Raw genomic sequence first — 13644 nt, forward strand, 5'->3', positions numbered from 1 at the left:
TCCCAAGATACATCTCACAACCTATGGCACATCGCGGCTGGGCAAATACCTCCAATGCCGGCGATTGCTAAACAATTCCTTCCAATTTGAAGTCCATTTCCTTTCATCGGAACTCTTCAAACATTTAATTTATAAATTAATCCTCGGTGCGTGGATTCTACCACTAATAACACCGGCATCTGTATTATATATCATCTTAGGCCTTGAGATTCATCTATTTCATCATTACAAATAATACGGCTCAATTTATTTCACGCCGGATATTCGTCCCTCATGACTTCCAACTCTAAATATGGACTCAAATCATTCTGGGCTTTTAACATATCGTGACCATTCTAATTCACGTGCCTTTATCGCTTTTAAACAAATTTTTAATGGTTAAAACAAAGTCCAAAAACGTAAAATCAAAAATTTACGGAAAATCAAACTGATTACGCGAATGAAAGTCTTTAACGCTACATGTCACCTCCACATTGATTATTATATTTGCACTGGCTAACTCACGAGGCACTGTCATCATTATTATACTTAAACTTGCACACGCCCAAATATTATTATTATTTTACTTTCCTTTGTCTACTCACAAACATGATTATTATTAGTATTTTAATGACCTTCCGTACGCAACACAAATCTTACATACTCTGGCTCTTTCATAATCTGGCTGTCTAATAGAAATTATTCCTAATTAAAATACAAATGATCACCGCAGTGAATGAAATTCAATTAAATGGGTTAGCACAAAAAAAAAAGAATTTAACACTTGAAATGAACTTAAGTCAAAGTATTACGTACAGCATGCATTAATTGAAAGAAATATATCCCATATTTACATTATATACAACAAACATATACTCAAATTAATTAATCTAACCCATTATTACGTTAATATAAATTTGTCCGTCTAACAAAAAAATAAAATCATGGACTCGGGAAGCGGACCATGTTAAGTAACCATAATTAATTTACACTGAACCCCGTTTAGTCGCGATAACATCCCCCAAATATCAAAATTGTGTACTCATTCCTATGTAGAATTCCACTGTCTCGTAGCGGATGAGATATAGGCCTTACGGCCCCATGGTGATCTACTCGTCCATCATGTCGCACAATACAAATTTAACACCATAAAACACTTCTGGGTGACTACCCATGATTAATACCTTATTACACTATTTTACACAAGAATACTAATAACCAAAAAAAACCACTTATAGGTGCTCCTAGACCCCTGACACTCGCACAATATAATCTTCATATACGCCCGAAACACACGTCGTGACACATTACGACGAAATGACGTTCATTTGAACCGGCGCGTATCGCGTCTTCAACCGGCACTTCCTGGTTTATTTCTAAGCCGTCTTGATAATCGCCTAGCTCCTATAATTCCCTGCTCTGATAGTTATTCACCGTCTATCTTGAGGTGTTTACTTCAGGCTCCGCACACTGCCTTCCAAAGGTACTATCGGCGTTCCGTTAATTATTTATTATTTAATCACATGACATTTATTAAATTCAACATACAGTTGTACTGATTATTTACTCTCGGTACTATGGATAATTTCACTGTTCGTATTCATTCTCCTAATAACTCACGCACTTTCAGCTTTAACTGACTTCGAATGCGTCCCGAGGTACTGACTTACAGAGTCAACGTGTCAGAGTCTCAACTACTTCATACGACTGACACGACTGGTGACCGGTCACAACTGGTGACTTCAAACGACTGGGGTGGTGTGAGGTTTCACTACTGGACTTTTATGGACGATATGGTTTCCCGCCGGGGTCATCCACGGTCAGCTCCTGGAGAGGGGGGTTGGTTATCCTAAATCGGCATATGCAGGTGGATTTGGATCTCTTGCTTTATCCTACTTAATACACTGACGATACACATTCATGTGTCGTATTCTGAACTCATATCGTTCGGTGATCATGGAAATATCACTTAATTTCTGTCCTCCACCTTTCGCGCGCTAACTCGGCGTCCCTGATGGCGTGCTCATCTCGACCAATGGCGAGATAGCGTGGGTCATTTCCACGAATTCATTACTTTAATTTATTACGATTACAATTAATCAACATGGGAATGATATCACAAGAATCCCCTCTATTCAATTATGTGGTTGGAATAATTTAATTATTGTTATCGGAGAAGCTAACTGGAGTTCACTCTGAGTTTTTCTTATGTTGGTTTATCTGCGGGCCTATGATAAATTTTCTCATTGGTCAACACCGCTTCGGTTAGTTTGAAATCTCTTCCTTGTAACGCTGACACCACCAAATGCCTCGGGCGTGGAAAAACTGGTACGTCATATTCCCGGTATTGGTGATACATCTGCTCGCCCTTGGTCCGAAATATATACTCTTTCACTTCCTCGAAGTCATTACTTTGTTGTTGTGAGCTCTAGCTTTAATCCTCTTATCTTCTGGCCAAGAAACATTTTCCCCATAATGACAAGCTTACTGTGGCGACGGTTTGTCGCGATATGTCTAGCTTATGCTGAAATCCTACCGTCCACACAAAACTGACACTGTATTTAATTTAATATTCCTATATATCTGTATTCATCTTCAAAAAAACTAAATCATGAAACTAGGGCCTATCTCATCAGGGTACAATATATATAGATGTGAATAGTATACTGATCCTGGAAAGCTGATACAGCACCCCGTCTCGAAGTATTTAAAGTTTAAAATACCTGCTGCGCGCAAGATGAGTCGACCACAGCTGGTAAACGAGGAGCTAGCTCAGAGCTGGTTGGTTAAGGACAAGCTACGTCATATAGAATGTTCTGTAGTTCCCTGACTGATAACTCAAAAAATAAAATTAGCATCACTATTTGGACTACATCACTATGTAGCTAATGCTAAATTATGCATAATTACCAAACCTCAAGCAAAATCCATCGAAAATTGACGGAGTTATTGCAAGTTGAAGTTATAGGGAAATCTAGTGATGCGACCAGCTGATTTAGTATAAATTGAGGACCAGGTAACACGACAGAGTGTGATTTCACAGCCTAGCCATGCTGGATGACTAAGACAGTCGACGGCGGAATTCTACCAGTGTATCACTATGAACTTCGACAGAAATCCACCGTATAAAAGTGACTGAATATTTTCTATCAGTTCGTATTCCGAGTAATGTACGTCGGACTTGCATTTTTCAAGTTATATTAGAACTGTGCAACTGAACTTAGATTTTACAACTGTGAATTCAAACTTAGTTTGATGTAAAGCGCTAATCTGAGGACTTGGATTTCCAAGTGAAAAAAGTGGAGATGTTACCTCAGTCTTTGAGAGAGTGCATAATACTAGGAGCTTGTAAATACAGCTCAAAAGCTGATTAGCATTTATTCTACATAAGAATTGAATAGGCATAACCAAGTAGCTTCAGTAAAGAGAAAGTACTTTCTTGTACAAGTGGTGTGAAGGTCATGACAATACTGTGTGTTTTATTAGCCATAACAAAGTGGTCTTAGTGAACAAAGCTTTATTTACCTTCGTAACTAAGTACCACATATTATCACGTGTGAACAGAACTAAATTCACATTCTGTAAATATCAAGTGTCATGTTACAATAGCTTGTGAACGGAACTAAATTCATACAATGTACTTAACATGTTGTAGTCTCACCGACTTGTAAATAATTCTGACAATAGTAGGATGTAACAAAACTTCATACGCATTTGCGTCCTCTTAATTCATTTACTGTGAAACGCACAAGTGCATCATTACTTTCAATTTATTTTAAACTGTGCCCTGTGAAATTTTCAAAACTGTGTGATTTATTTTCAAAATTGTGCTAAGTGAACCTTTTGAAAAATCTTTAAAAACTGGGTCAAGTGAATTTTGCTTTTGAGTGTATGTTTGATCCCATTAACATCTGAACCGCAGAATAATCTCTTTATTTTCATACGTGCAGTTATAGTAAGGAATGTTCATGATAGGTTCTATTGACATTCTACACAGTATAACCACATTTCTTCACTCCCTTCACGGGAACCATTCAAACCATTCAATTTAATTTCAAACTGCACCGATGATCAGCCTAGCGTACACAATCGTACTGAATGCCTAAACCATGGAACTTAGACTCCCAGACCATCTGTGATCTGCCAGAACTTACAGTTGTCATGGGAATTCACGCGTTTCCATGGTACAGAGAGCTGTCCTATGGTGAGGAGAAAGAGTACCAGCACCAAGGGACATCGCCTGCGAAAACACAAATGACATTAACTCTCCTTTTCCAACTCCGGCTCTATTAAAGGTAATATACAACGTGCCTTCTTCTGTGAATAAACAAAGAGTTTAATTTGAAAAGGTTATCTCAAAAACCTCTCTCTGTAGCCGGGCTGATTGGCTCAAACGGTTGAGGCGCTGGCCTTCCGACCAAAACTCGGCAGCTTCGATCCTGGCTCAGTCCAGTGGTATTTGGAGGTGCTCAAATAAGTCAGCCTCGTGTCAGTATATTTACTGGCACGTAAAAGAACTCCTGCAGGACTAAATTCCAGCATCTTGGAGTCTCCGAAACCTGTAAAAGTAGTTAGTGGGACGTAAAGAAAATATTAATTTCTCTCTGTACGCATTCCACGCATGGAACGCATACGGCTTGCATAAATCCATGCTCCCCAAGATAGCTAAGTACGGGCATTCCTGGTACAATACGTATAATCAATAGTTAAACATATTAATAAATATCACTAAAATTAATTTACTGTACTTCAATTCTATAATTTTGTGTCCTTAATGGTGATTAAGAACAAAATATTAGTTTTGTTATGATCTACTTTCTACAGGTTTGAGTACCACATTAAAAAATTCCTTCTAAATATCATCTGATTGCCTATGCCTCTAATTTCAGCTGGGATAGAGTTCCAAGAACATATGGTAGCAGGTATGAATGAGTTGTCATATGCATTACTGTGATCAATACCTATTAAGATCCAGTGTCCTCATATGAGGATACCACGACCTTTTTGGTTAAATACGAAACTGTACTTGATATTTCATGACAGTTATTATGAAAACATATTAGGATAACCTTTCCTTCAACCATTATGAAGTCAGCTATTGAGATATATCAACACTTAAAAATATAAGCAAAGTTTTTCATGGCCTGCAATGGAGTGTTATGTACACTGACTTAGCAAATGTCATGGGATGGTCACCTAATAGCGTGTGGGGCCTCTTCTGGCCCTACGAACTGCAGTGAGACGCCGTGGAAGTGAGTCGACAAGTCCCTGGTAGTCCTCTGGATGCAGCCGACACCAAATCGATTGCAGAGCGGCCGCCAATGCTGGTCTGTTCGTGGGCGCAGGATCCATGGCATGGAGCCTGCGTTCCAGGACATCCCAGATATGCTCGATAGGGCTCACATCGGGTATCCTGGGTGGACATGGCAGTCGTTGGACTTCCGCTGCATGCAGAGATGCCAACTTTCAAGAAAGGCAATTCGTAATGTAGCCGTTTGGGCACCGGGGGGGGGGGGGGGGGGGGGCGGCCGTAGAATTTTCTTTCTTCGAGATCTTACTAACGTACATATCATTGAAAAATTAATGAATAACATACAATTCAACCAGATATTCAAAGACTGACATATAAAGAGTGAATGATTCTTACCCGCTAAAGTAACAGGTGATCTGCAGTACATATCTGAGGTAGATTTCTTTTGTTGAGTACTGTAGTTGCTGCCCTTAGCAGCTTGTAGTTGCTGTTTGGTAAACGTACACTGGTGACATGCTATTCCGTTTGATATTGTGTGCTTCCTCTGCACTAACAGAGCACTTAACAGTTCGGTGCTCAGGTTATGTAGCGCATACCTATCTACGAAATGGCACTGTAATATTTGTCCCAAATGGAACATAATCATGAAGTGAAAATGAAGTGAAAAATCTGCTGTAAATTAAGCAATACCGTCGTTACTAGAGAAATATGTATACGTTCTTACGGGCTTTAGACAGGACTCACTCATGTTCTATTCCGCTTCTCGTGCCATCATTTGTTTCTTTCTTGAGGTCCAGGGCTAGCACTGACGAATGGGAGTGCTATGTCTGTGAATTCTCATTATCTTTGTCCATATGACTAGCGCGGGCAGTTCAAACAGCAAAATAAATATATTACTTTTTTGTTGAAAGGAAAATAGCACGATCCCTGGACCAATAAATATATCATTTATGAATGAGTTAGGGCACAAAACGAATGAGCAACATGAAGAAAACGTACCTAATTTATACAAACAACTTCAGTGAGCAAAGACATCACACACGAAAGTGTTAGACAAAAAGACACATACGGAAGCGCTGCGACGTAGCAGAAAAAAAATAGTTGTAAGGTAGTAAAGTATGTATCCATATCATTCTCTTCAAGTAAATCATTTCGTACTATTTCTTAATTTACCGCATATTTTCGAGTTTATTTATGTAAACACAATTATGTTCCATTTAGGGCAAATATTACAGTGACATTTCGTAGATAGGTACAGTATGCGCTACGTAACCCGGTGTTCATATTAGCACAGAACTCAGTCTTGTTCTTCGTCACCATACGCAACTGAAAATTCGCGCCTACACACACTACAAAAACACGCGTGAATGAGATTTTGAGGAACGCAATAAACAGGGCCATTCTTTCGAGTATTCCTCCCTAAATTTTTTAACTACTTTTGGTTTATTACTAGCATCACTAATCACGGTAACGTCACCACACCTATTTTCCTGCACAATAAATCGCTTCATTATTTCAAACCTTTCGCATTTTGTAACACACGATTAGCATATATCCTACAAGAACAATATATGTAAATTTGGCAACCAAAATCGCAATAAATATTTCAACAGTCTCGCACGTAGTATCCACAATGAAACGGAGTTTCTCACCACTTCGCCGCCAAAACAAAGGCAAAACAACTCGCATATTTCAAGGAAGTCTGGTCATGTGACGAACAAAGACAACAGCTCCGCAAGATATACCGCTTCACAGGTGCCGATTTCTCCGGTAACGTAAGCACACGCCGAGTTCGGCGGGAGAAAACTCGAAATATTCTCAAATGAGGGATGGAAAGGGGTATAAATGATTACCGAGAAATCCGAAAATAATATTGTGAGAATTAAAGCTGTAAAGGCATTCCTTGTCTGTACTTTTGAACACCTCATACACTTAGATTTGAAAATCAACAAAAAATCGTAATTTGAGGTGTGATATTCGTAAAGGCGTAATTGTGATGGGTAATTCGTAATTATTACGATTGAATCGTAATAGTTGGCATCTCTGTGCATGTTCCTGGAACCATTCCCGGGCAACGTGGTAGCGCGTTATCTTGAAACACCGCAGAACCGTCTGGGCGATGGAAGGCCAAAAATGGGCGGAGATGGTCTCCGAGCAACTCAACATACCGCGTACCATTCAAAGTCTCTTCCAGAACAACTAGGGGGCCCATTCCATACCAGGAAAATGCACCCCAGACCATAACAGAGACACCAGTGCCCTGGACCACACCTTCGAGGCAGGCGGGATCCATCGCTTCATGTGGTCTGTGCCATACACGGTGTCTCCCATCGGCATGGTGCAGTTGAAATCGTGATTCGTTCAGTCATATAACGTTACGCCATTGTTCCAGTGTCCACCCCTGGTGACTAGCGACAAAAGCGAGTCGTCGTGCCCGATGACGTTGGGTAAACAGTGGCACCCATGTGCGGCGCCGGCTCCCATACCCCATAGAACCCATGTTCCTATGGATTGTCCACTGGGAGACGTGTCTAACACGGCCTGTGTTGAATTGAGCCGTGATTTGTTGCACGGTTGCCCGCCTGTTACTATTGACAATCCGTCTCAGATGTCGCCATTCACGGTCATCGAGGGTGGCTGGACGGCCGATCGTTCGTCTGTTGTGGACGGTGACACCCGCATTCAACCATTCATGATACACCCTGGACACGGTTGATCGTGTGAAGCCGAATTCCCGCACCACTTCCGAAATCGCACTTTCCATCCGTCGGAAACCGACCACCATACCCCATTCGAACGGTGTCAGCTCACGACGACGTTCCATGTTACACCCGTCATAAGCATAGCCACTGCTCACAAGGTCTCCTATACAACTGCCACTGGCACAGGGAGCGTGTGGTGCGCAGAAAACACACCTGCGCATCAGTGCTCCGCTATCCCATGACATTTGCTCAGTCCGTGTACATTTCCATGAATTGGTGCATTGTTTTCTATAATTACCGTATGCAGCTTTTATACTGCTAGAATATAGTGGTTAAAACCTACATTTTGTTGTACACCCATCGTTTTCTTTTATTTGCAGCAATGTTGTTGAATAATTGCTGCTGAAGAGGATGCTAGCTACTCGGGCATTTTCAAGCACTGCTGACCACTTGCTCATGCTGAGTTTCTGAACTAGTTACAACTTAGAATATTGTAGAATGGGAGAGATCTCTCACTGTTTTGGCTTGTAGAATACTAGCGAGAATGAAGCAGGAACTTCAATCTCAGTCTGAAAGAAATCTTTGCAACACTTTTTTATGATGAGGTAATTGAACACATAAGGGAAACTGTTTGACATGCTGTAAGTGAAAAGAACATCCCAGATTTTATACTCAGCCCTCTCAAACCATTTGTGAGGTTGTAGGGTTTCTTCTCTTTACTGGATACCACAGATTACCTTCAGAGAGAGCATACTGGCCTGAAAGGTATTAAATTGTCAAAGAAGCAGTGCTAACAAATATATATCTGATTATGAGGAGACCCGTTCAATTTTGAAATAATGATCTTACAATCTAAAACAAGGGCTTCTAGATATGGCCTTTCATATCTACAGTTCAGAGCGTTTGAAGAATGTCCAGCGGTGGATGAAATGATAGGTAAATACTACAGACATAACTTGGAACAGACCATCAAAGCAGTCCTATTAGATTCAGGTACCCTGAGTAGATCTAGTGGTTACTGTTTCAATTTCAAATAACAGGAGCCCGTGTTGTTCTGAACATGCTGGACTGTGTGGATAATCCTAGTAGTCGCATAGTGTTCTATGACAACTTCTTCACTTACAGAAGACACCTAGGACAGAGTAACAGGTACTGTAAGGGCAAATCGAACAGGTGACTATCCGTTGAAAATGGTAAGGAGATGAAGAAAGGAAAATGTGATTCCTATGACTACTTAAAAAATTAAAAAATAAGAATTGTGAAGTTCTAACTGTGTGAACAAATGATAAGATATGTGTAACAGTTGCAACCAACTTTGACAGTATAGAACCAATGTCAAGCATTTCAAGGTAGAGCCAATGCTCAGGTTAGTATACAAAAACCGAAGCTCCCAAAAGCATACAATGGTAATACGAGAGGAGTTTGCTATGACATTAGTAAGCAAGTGTCCAAGGGAATGGGATTTCTTTGCCCGAATTGATAATATGGTAATCGTAAATTCTTTGGTGCTTTACAAGTTTATTCATGGGAGCAATGCCCTTGATATTTTGAATTTCAGATGTGGTGTAACTAACAGTTAATTGAAATTTGTCTCCTGAAAGATGGTGTAACTTTAACACTTATAAACATTTTTGAATAACGATTTCTTTAGAAACTAGGAAAAAGATAATTTGAATATTAATGGGTTAGCACATTTTATTATCTCCTAACACATACAGATGCCTCTTTGCTACAACAGCTAGTTCTACTTCCTTCCTTTCATAAGCCACATTGATAATGAAAGCACACCACTGAATTTCATTTCAATCACCAAGTTGTTCCCAAGGGGTTCCTGGCCTGTCAAATGGAAATGGGACACAGTAACTACCCCAGGTCCAAGGCTGCACTCAGTAAATTTCCTAAGTGGATGCTACCCTACTTACACAAAATCCCACTGAGAATCTCTCCTCTAACGGTTTAGGAACACCTCTTGGATTGCACAGTCCGAGCCACCTGAGTACAAGGAGGTCCACGACTCTGAATATCCCCGAGGTACCCACTCGTATTCTTCAGCCATGGGTATCCCAACTCGGGACCACTTACTAGGCCACTCAGTCGTTTCCCATGGTTCACAATCTAGGATGCGACTATAATGATCCACACCATGAACTACTCTCATTTAAGACAAATGAAAATTCTCACCGAGGCTACCACTATTTAATCCCACAACACTAGTCGGCAAGTAATTACGCGAAGTATCCCTTCAATCCTCAATGCCTACCTTCAAAATGTCACTACCCCAGTTTTCATAATATCATTCAGCAATATTTCAAAAATAATCATCATAAAAGTAGGTAAAACATGCTACATGATGGCTGTACAAAGATATATAATACAGTTTCAGGGGTTAAACATGCTGTAACTATTAAATATCTCTCTGTTCTATTGTCATAGGTAATAAATTTAATTACTACTACACAAGATGATAAAGATGTTGATTCCCATGGGGAACCTGAAATATTTGTTCCGAATGAGTAAATTTATAATATCAATATTTTTGGACTGTTATTGGACATTATAAATTTTCCAGCTAACTCATTCCTGGTTGCCAGCGTTTCGCCCAATGTCCAATAACGGTCCAAATATACAAATCTTTAGTCTTGACATGGGAAGTGTAATATAAAAAGAAACCCAGATAAACACAGTAAAAGGGAATACAGGGATTAGGAGGAACATATCCTATGGGATATATATATATGCATTGGAAAGGGACAAATATCAAATGAAATCATACACCGAAAGATAAAGGCATCAAAAGGAACAAATAATAGGATGCAGAGTGCTGAGTAGAAATGGACGTAGTACAACCAGGATTGATAAGGAGAGAACTCATTTACTGGAACAGTGGTGTATGAAGATGTGGATATTGTACTTGTCCTACTATGGGTTCATGTTTGTCCATTTCTCTTCTTTCTTATGCTATCCTTTTCACGTCCATCTCTCTCTCTATGGTTCAAGTTAACTGATGAGTTGATATCAATGGAACATTTGATTCCAGGTTTGTAATTAATATCATAAATTCACAGGAAGAACATTAAGAATGGTACATACCCGGAACATGTTGGCTGCTTCAATAAGCTTCAACTTGTTCAAGAAAAGGTCTTCTGCAGTCATGGTGTTGGCCTTTGTTTCTAACTCTTGGATGAGTGAAGCAACAAGACCTGCCACATACTGCTCATGTTGTGGGTTATCTGGATCTATATCAGTCCTGCAACAGTACCACGATCACCTTTAATACACTCTTTGTAAATAACTATGACAAACTTCTCTTATAAAAATATTTGTCAAAGACAGAATCTGAAATACATTCTCAGCCTTGAAATTATCCAACATTTAATTTACCTTGCTATACAAAATAATAGGTCTTAAAATACATTACTCGACATATACATTCAGGAAGAGAATGGGCAGATATATCAAGCTGCAAAATTACCAAATAAAGGGTATATTTGGAAAGCAAGATCTATTAAAACAAGGCCAGCATTTTCAATGCCTTGTTGATCAGATATGTCCTTCATGCAACTGCTATGTATAGTTTCCAACACAGAGGTATTTACAGTATAAACAATAACTATTTCTTGAACTCTGCTATTATGGCCTAGTGATCGGTGGTGGTTTTAAGGCAAAGCAGTTTGGATTACCATCACTGCTGAAAAGTTCCCTTTATGGTCCATATACTGCTTCTCACACATTGCCCCAACTAACACTTTCACTGCCAAGCTAAAATGCTGTAGTACTGCTAAAACTGCCAACCTAAATTAGGGCAAAATATAAGGTTTTGCTAAAAATTTTGTACTCATCTCAGTTTCGAAGTTACTGTATATACATGAACTCTTTCGATGAATAATAATAATGTTATTTGCTTTACGTCCCACTAACTACTTTCATGGTTTTTTGAGACGCCGATGTGCCAGAATTTAGTCCTGCAGAAGTTCTTTTAAGTGCCAGTAAATCTACCGACACGAGGCGGACGTATTTGAGCACTTTCAAATACCACTGGACTGAGCCAGGATCGAACCTGCCAAGTTGGGGTCAGAAGGCCAGCCCCTCAACCATCTGAGCCACTCAGCCCGGGTCTCTTTCGATGATTCAGGATATATCCATGTATATGTCCTGTAATTTGCTTTGTTATCACTTGTCTCTCCATGTTCAAAACAAAAGAATACCTAATTAATTCTGCAAATATAAATTGATATTTGGCAGAGTAATAATTATTTCACAAAAATGTTAATGTCACTGTTGGAATCACTAAACTATGTTCCCTTTTATAATGTCACTGTTGGAATCACTGAACTATGCTCTCTTTTAAAAGTTTTAAATTTCTATTTTTTTAAATGTCCAAATGATTTTACTTTCTAGAATTGAAAATTGATGTTAGGTTCGTCGTCATGTTGATTTGCATCTCACCAGTTCTTCTACAATCACGGCCGTCTTCACTTTCGTCATCATAAGCAGTAATAGTATTATAAGTAATAGGTTGAAACCTAATATATAAGTCACATGAAGTGCCACTGTATATCTCACTATTGTCATCTTCACTAGAAGAAATGTCAGTCTCACTGTCGTTTCCTAACAGAATAGCCTGAATTTCTTGATCACACAAGGGTTCTGAATAATATTTTACCATCTGAACTTGCACAATTTCACAGTATAATACGCAAAAACACGATAAAATAAGGCGTGTAAATGCAGGAAATCACATTTTTGCCATTCCACCGTGCGTCTTTGGAGTGCTCAGACTGGGAAAGAATAGCACTGAATTATTTTATAAGATAGTCAACTATGTGGGAAACGCAATGGAAAGGATTGCGATTGTAATGGGTATCTCAATTCACACAACGCCAATTGGGAAGGTAAAGCGAATGACAGGAAAGAAAGAATGAATACTGATCTGCATTTAGGGCAGTCGCCCAGGTGGCAGATTCCCTATCTGTTGCTTTCCTAGCCTTTTCCTAAATGATTTCAAAGAAATTGGAAATTTATTGAACGTCTCCCTTGGTAAGTTATTCCAATCCCTAACTCCCCTTCCTATAAATGAATAATTGCGCCAGTTTGTCCTCTTGAATTCCAACTTTATCTTCATATTGTGATCTTTCCTACTTTTATAAACGCCACTCAAACTTATTCGTCTACTAATGTCATTCCACGCCATCTCTCCGCTGACAGCTCGGAATATACCACCTTTTTTTTGCTAGGGGCTTTATGTCGCACCGACACAGATAGGTCTTATGGCGACAGTGGGACAGGAAAGGCCTAGGAGTTCGAAGGAAGCGGCCGTGGCCTTAATTAAGGTACAGCCCCAGCATTTGCCTGGTGTGAAAATGGGAAACCACGGAAAACCATCTTCAGGGCTGCCGATAGTGGGATTCGAACCTACTATCTCCCGGATGCAAGCTCGCGCGCCTCTACGCGCACGGCCAATTCGCCCAACCACTTAGTCGATCAGCTCTTCTTTCTCTCATTTCTTCCCAACCCAAACTTTGCAACATTTTTGTAACGCTACTCTTTTGTCGGAAATCACCCAGAACAAATCGAGCTGTTTTTCTTTGGATTTTTTCCAGTTCTTGAATCAGGTAATCCTGGTGAGGGTCCCATACACTGGAACCATATTCTAGTTGGGGTCTTACCAGAGACTTATATGCCCTCTCCTTTACATTCTTACTACAACCCCTA

At 39.7% G+C, this 13644-nt stretch overlaps 1 protein-coding gene across 3 annotated transcripts in view; it reads right to left on the reverse strand.

Moving 5' to 3' along the window:
- Stat92E (Signal transducer and transcription activator Stat92E) overlaps positions 1 to 13644 on the reverse strand; it is a 522273-nt gene that overhangs the window by 393709 nt on the left and 114920 nt on the right. For all 3 annotated transcript variants that reach the window (XM_067140262.2, XM_067140261.2, XM_067140263.2), the window contains exon 3: positions 11023 to 11179. In XM_067140262.2, coding sequence (XP_066996363.1) covers positions 11023 to 11179 — 157 coding nt within the window. The remainder of the gene's footprint in view (positions 1 to 11022; positions 11180 to 13644) is intronic.

Source organism: Anabrus simplex, chromosome 2, assembly GCF_040414725.1.
Source record: "Anabrus simplex isolate iqAnaSimp1 chromosome 2, ASM4041472v1, whole genome shotgun sequence".
Taxonomy (NCBI): Eukaryota; Metazoa; Arthropoda; class Insecta; order Orthoptera; family Tettigoniidae; genus Anabrus; species Anabrus simplex.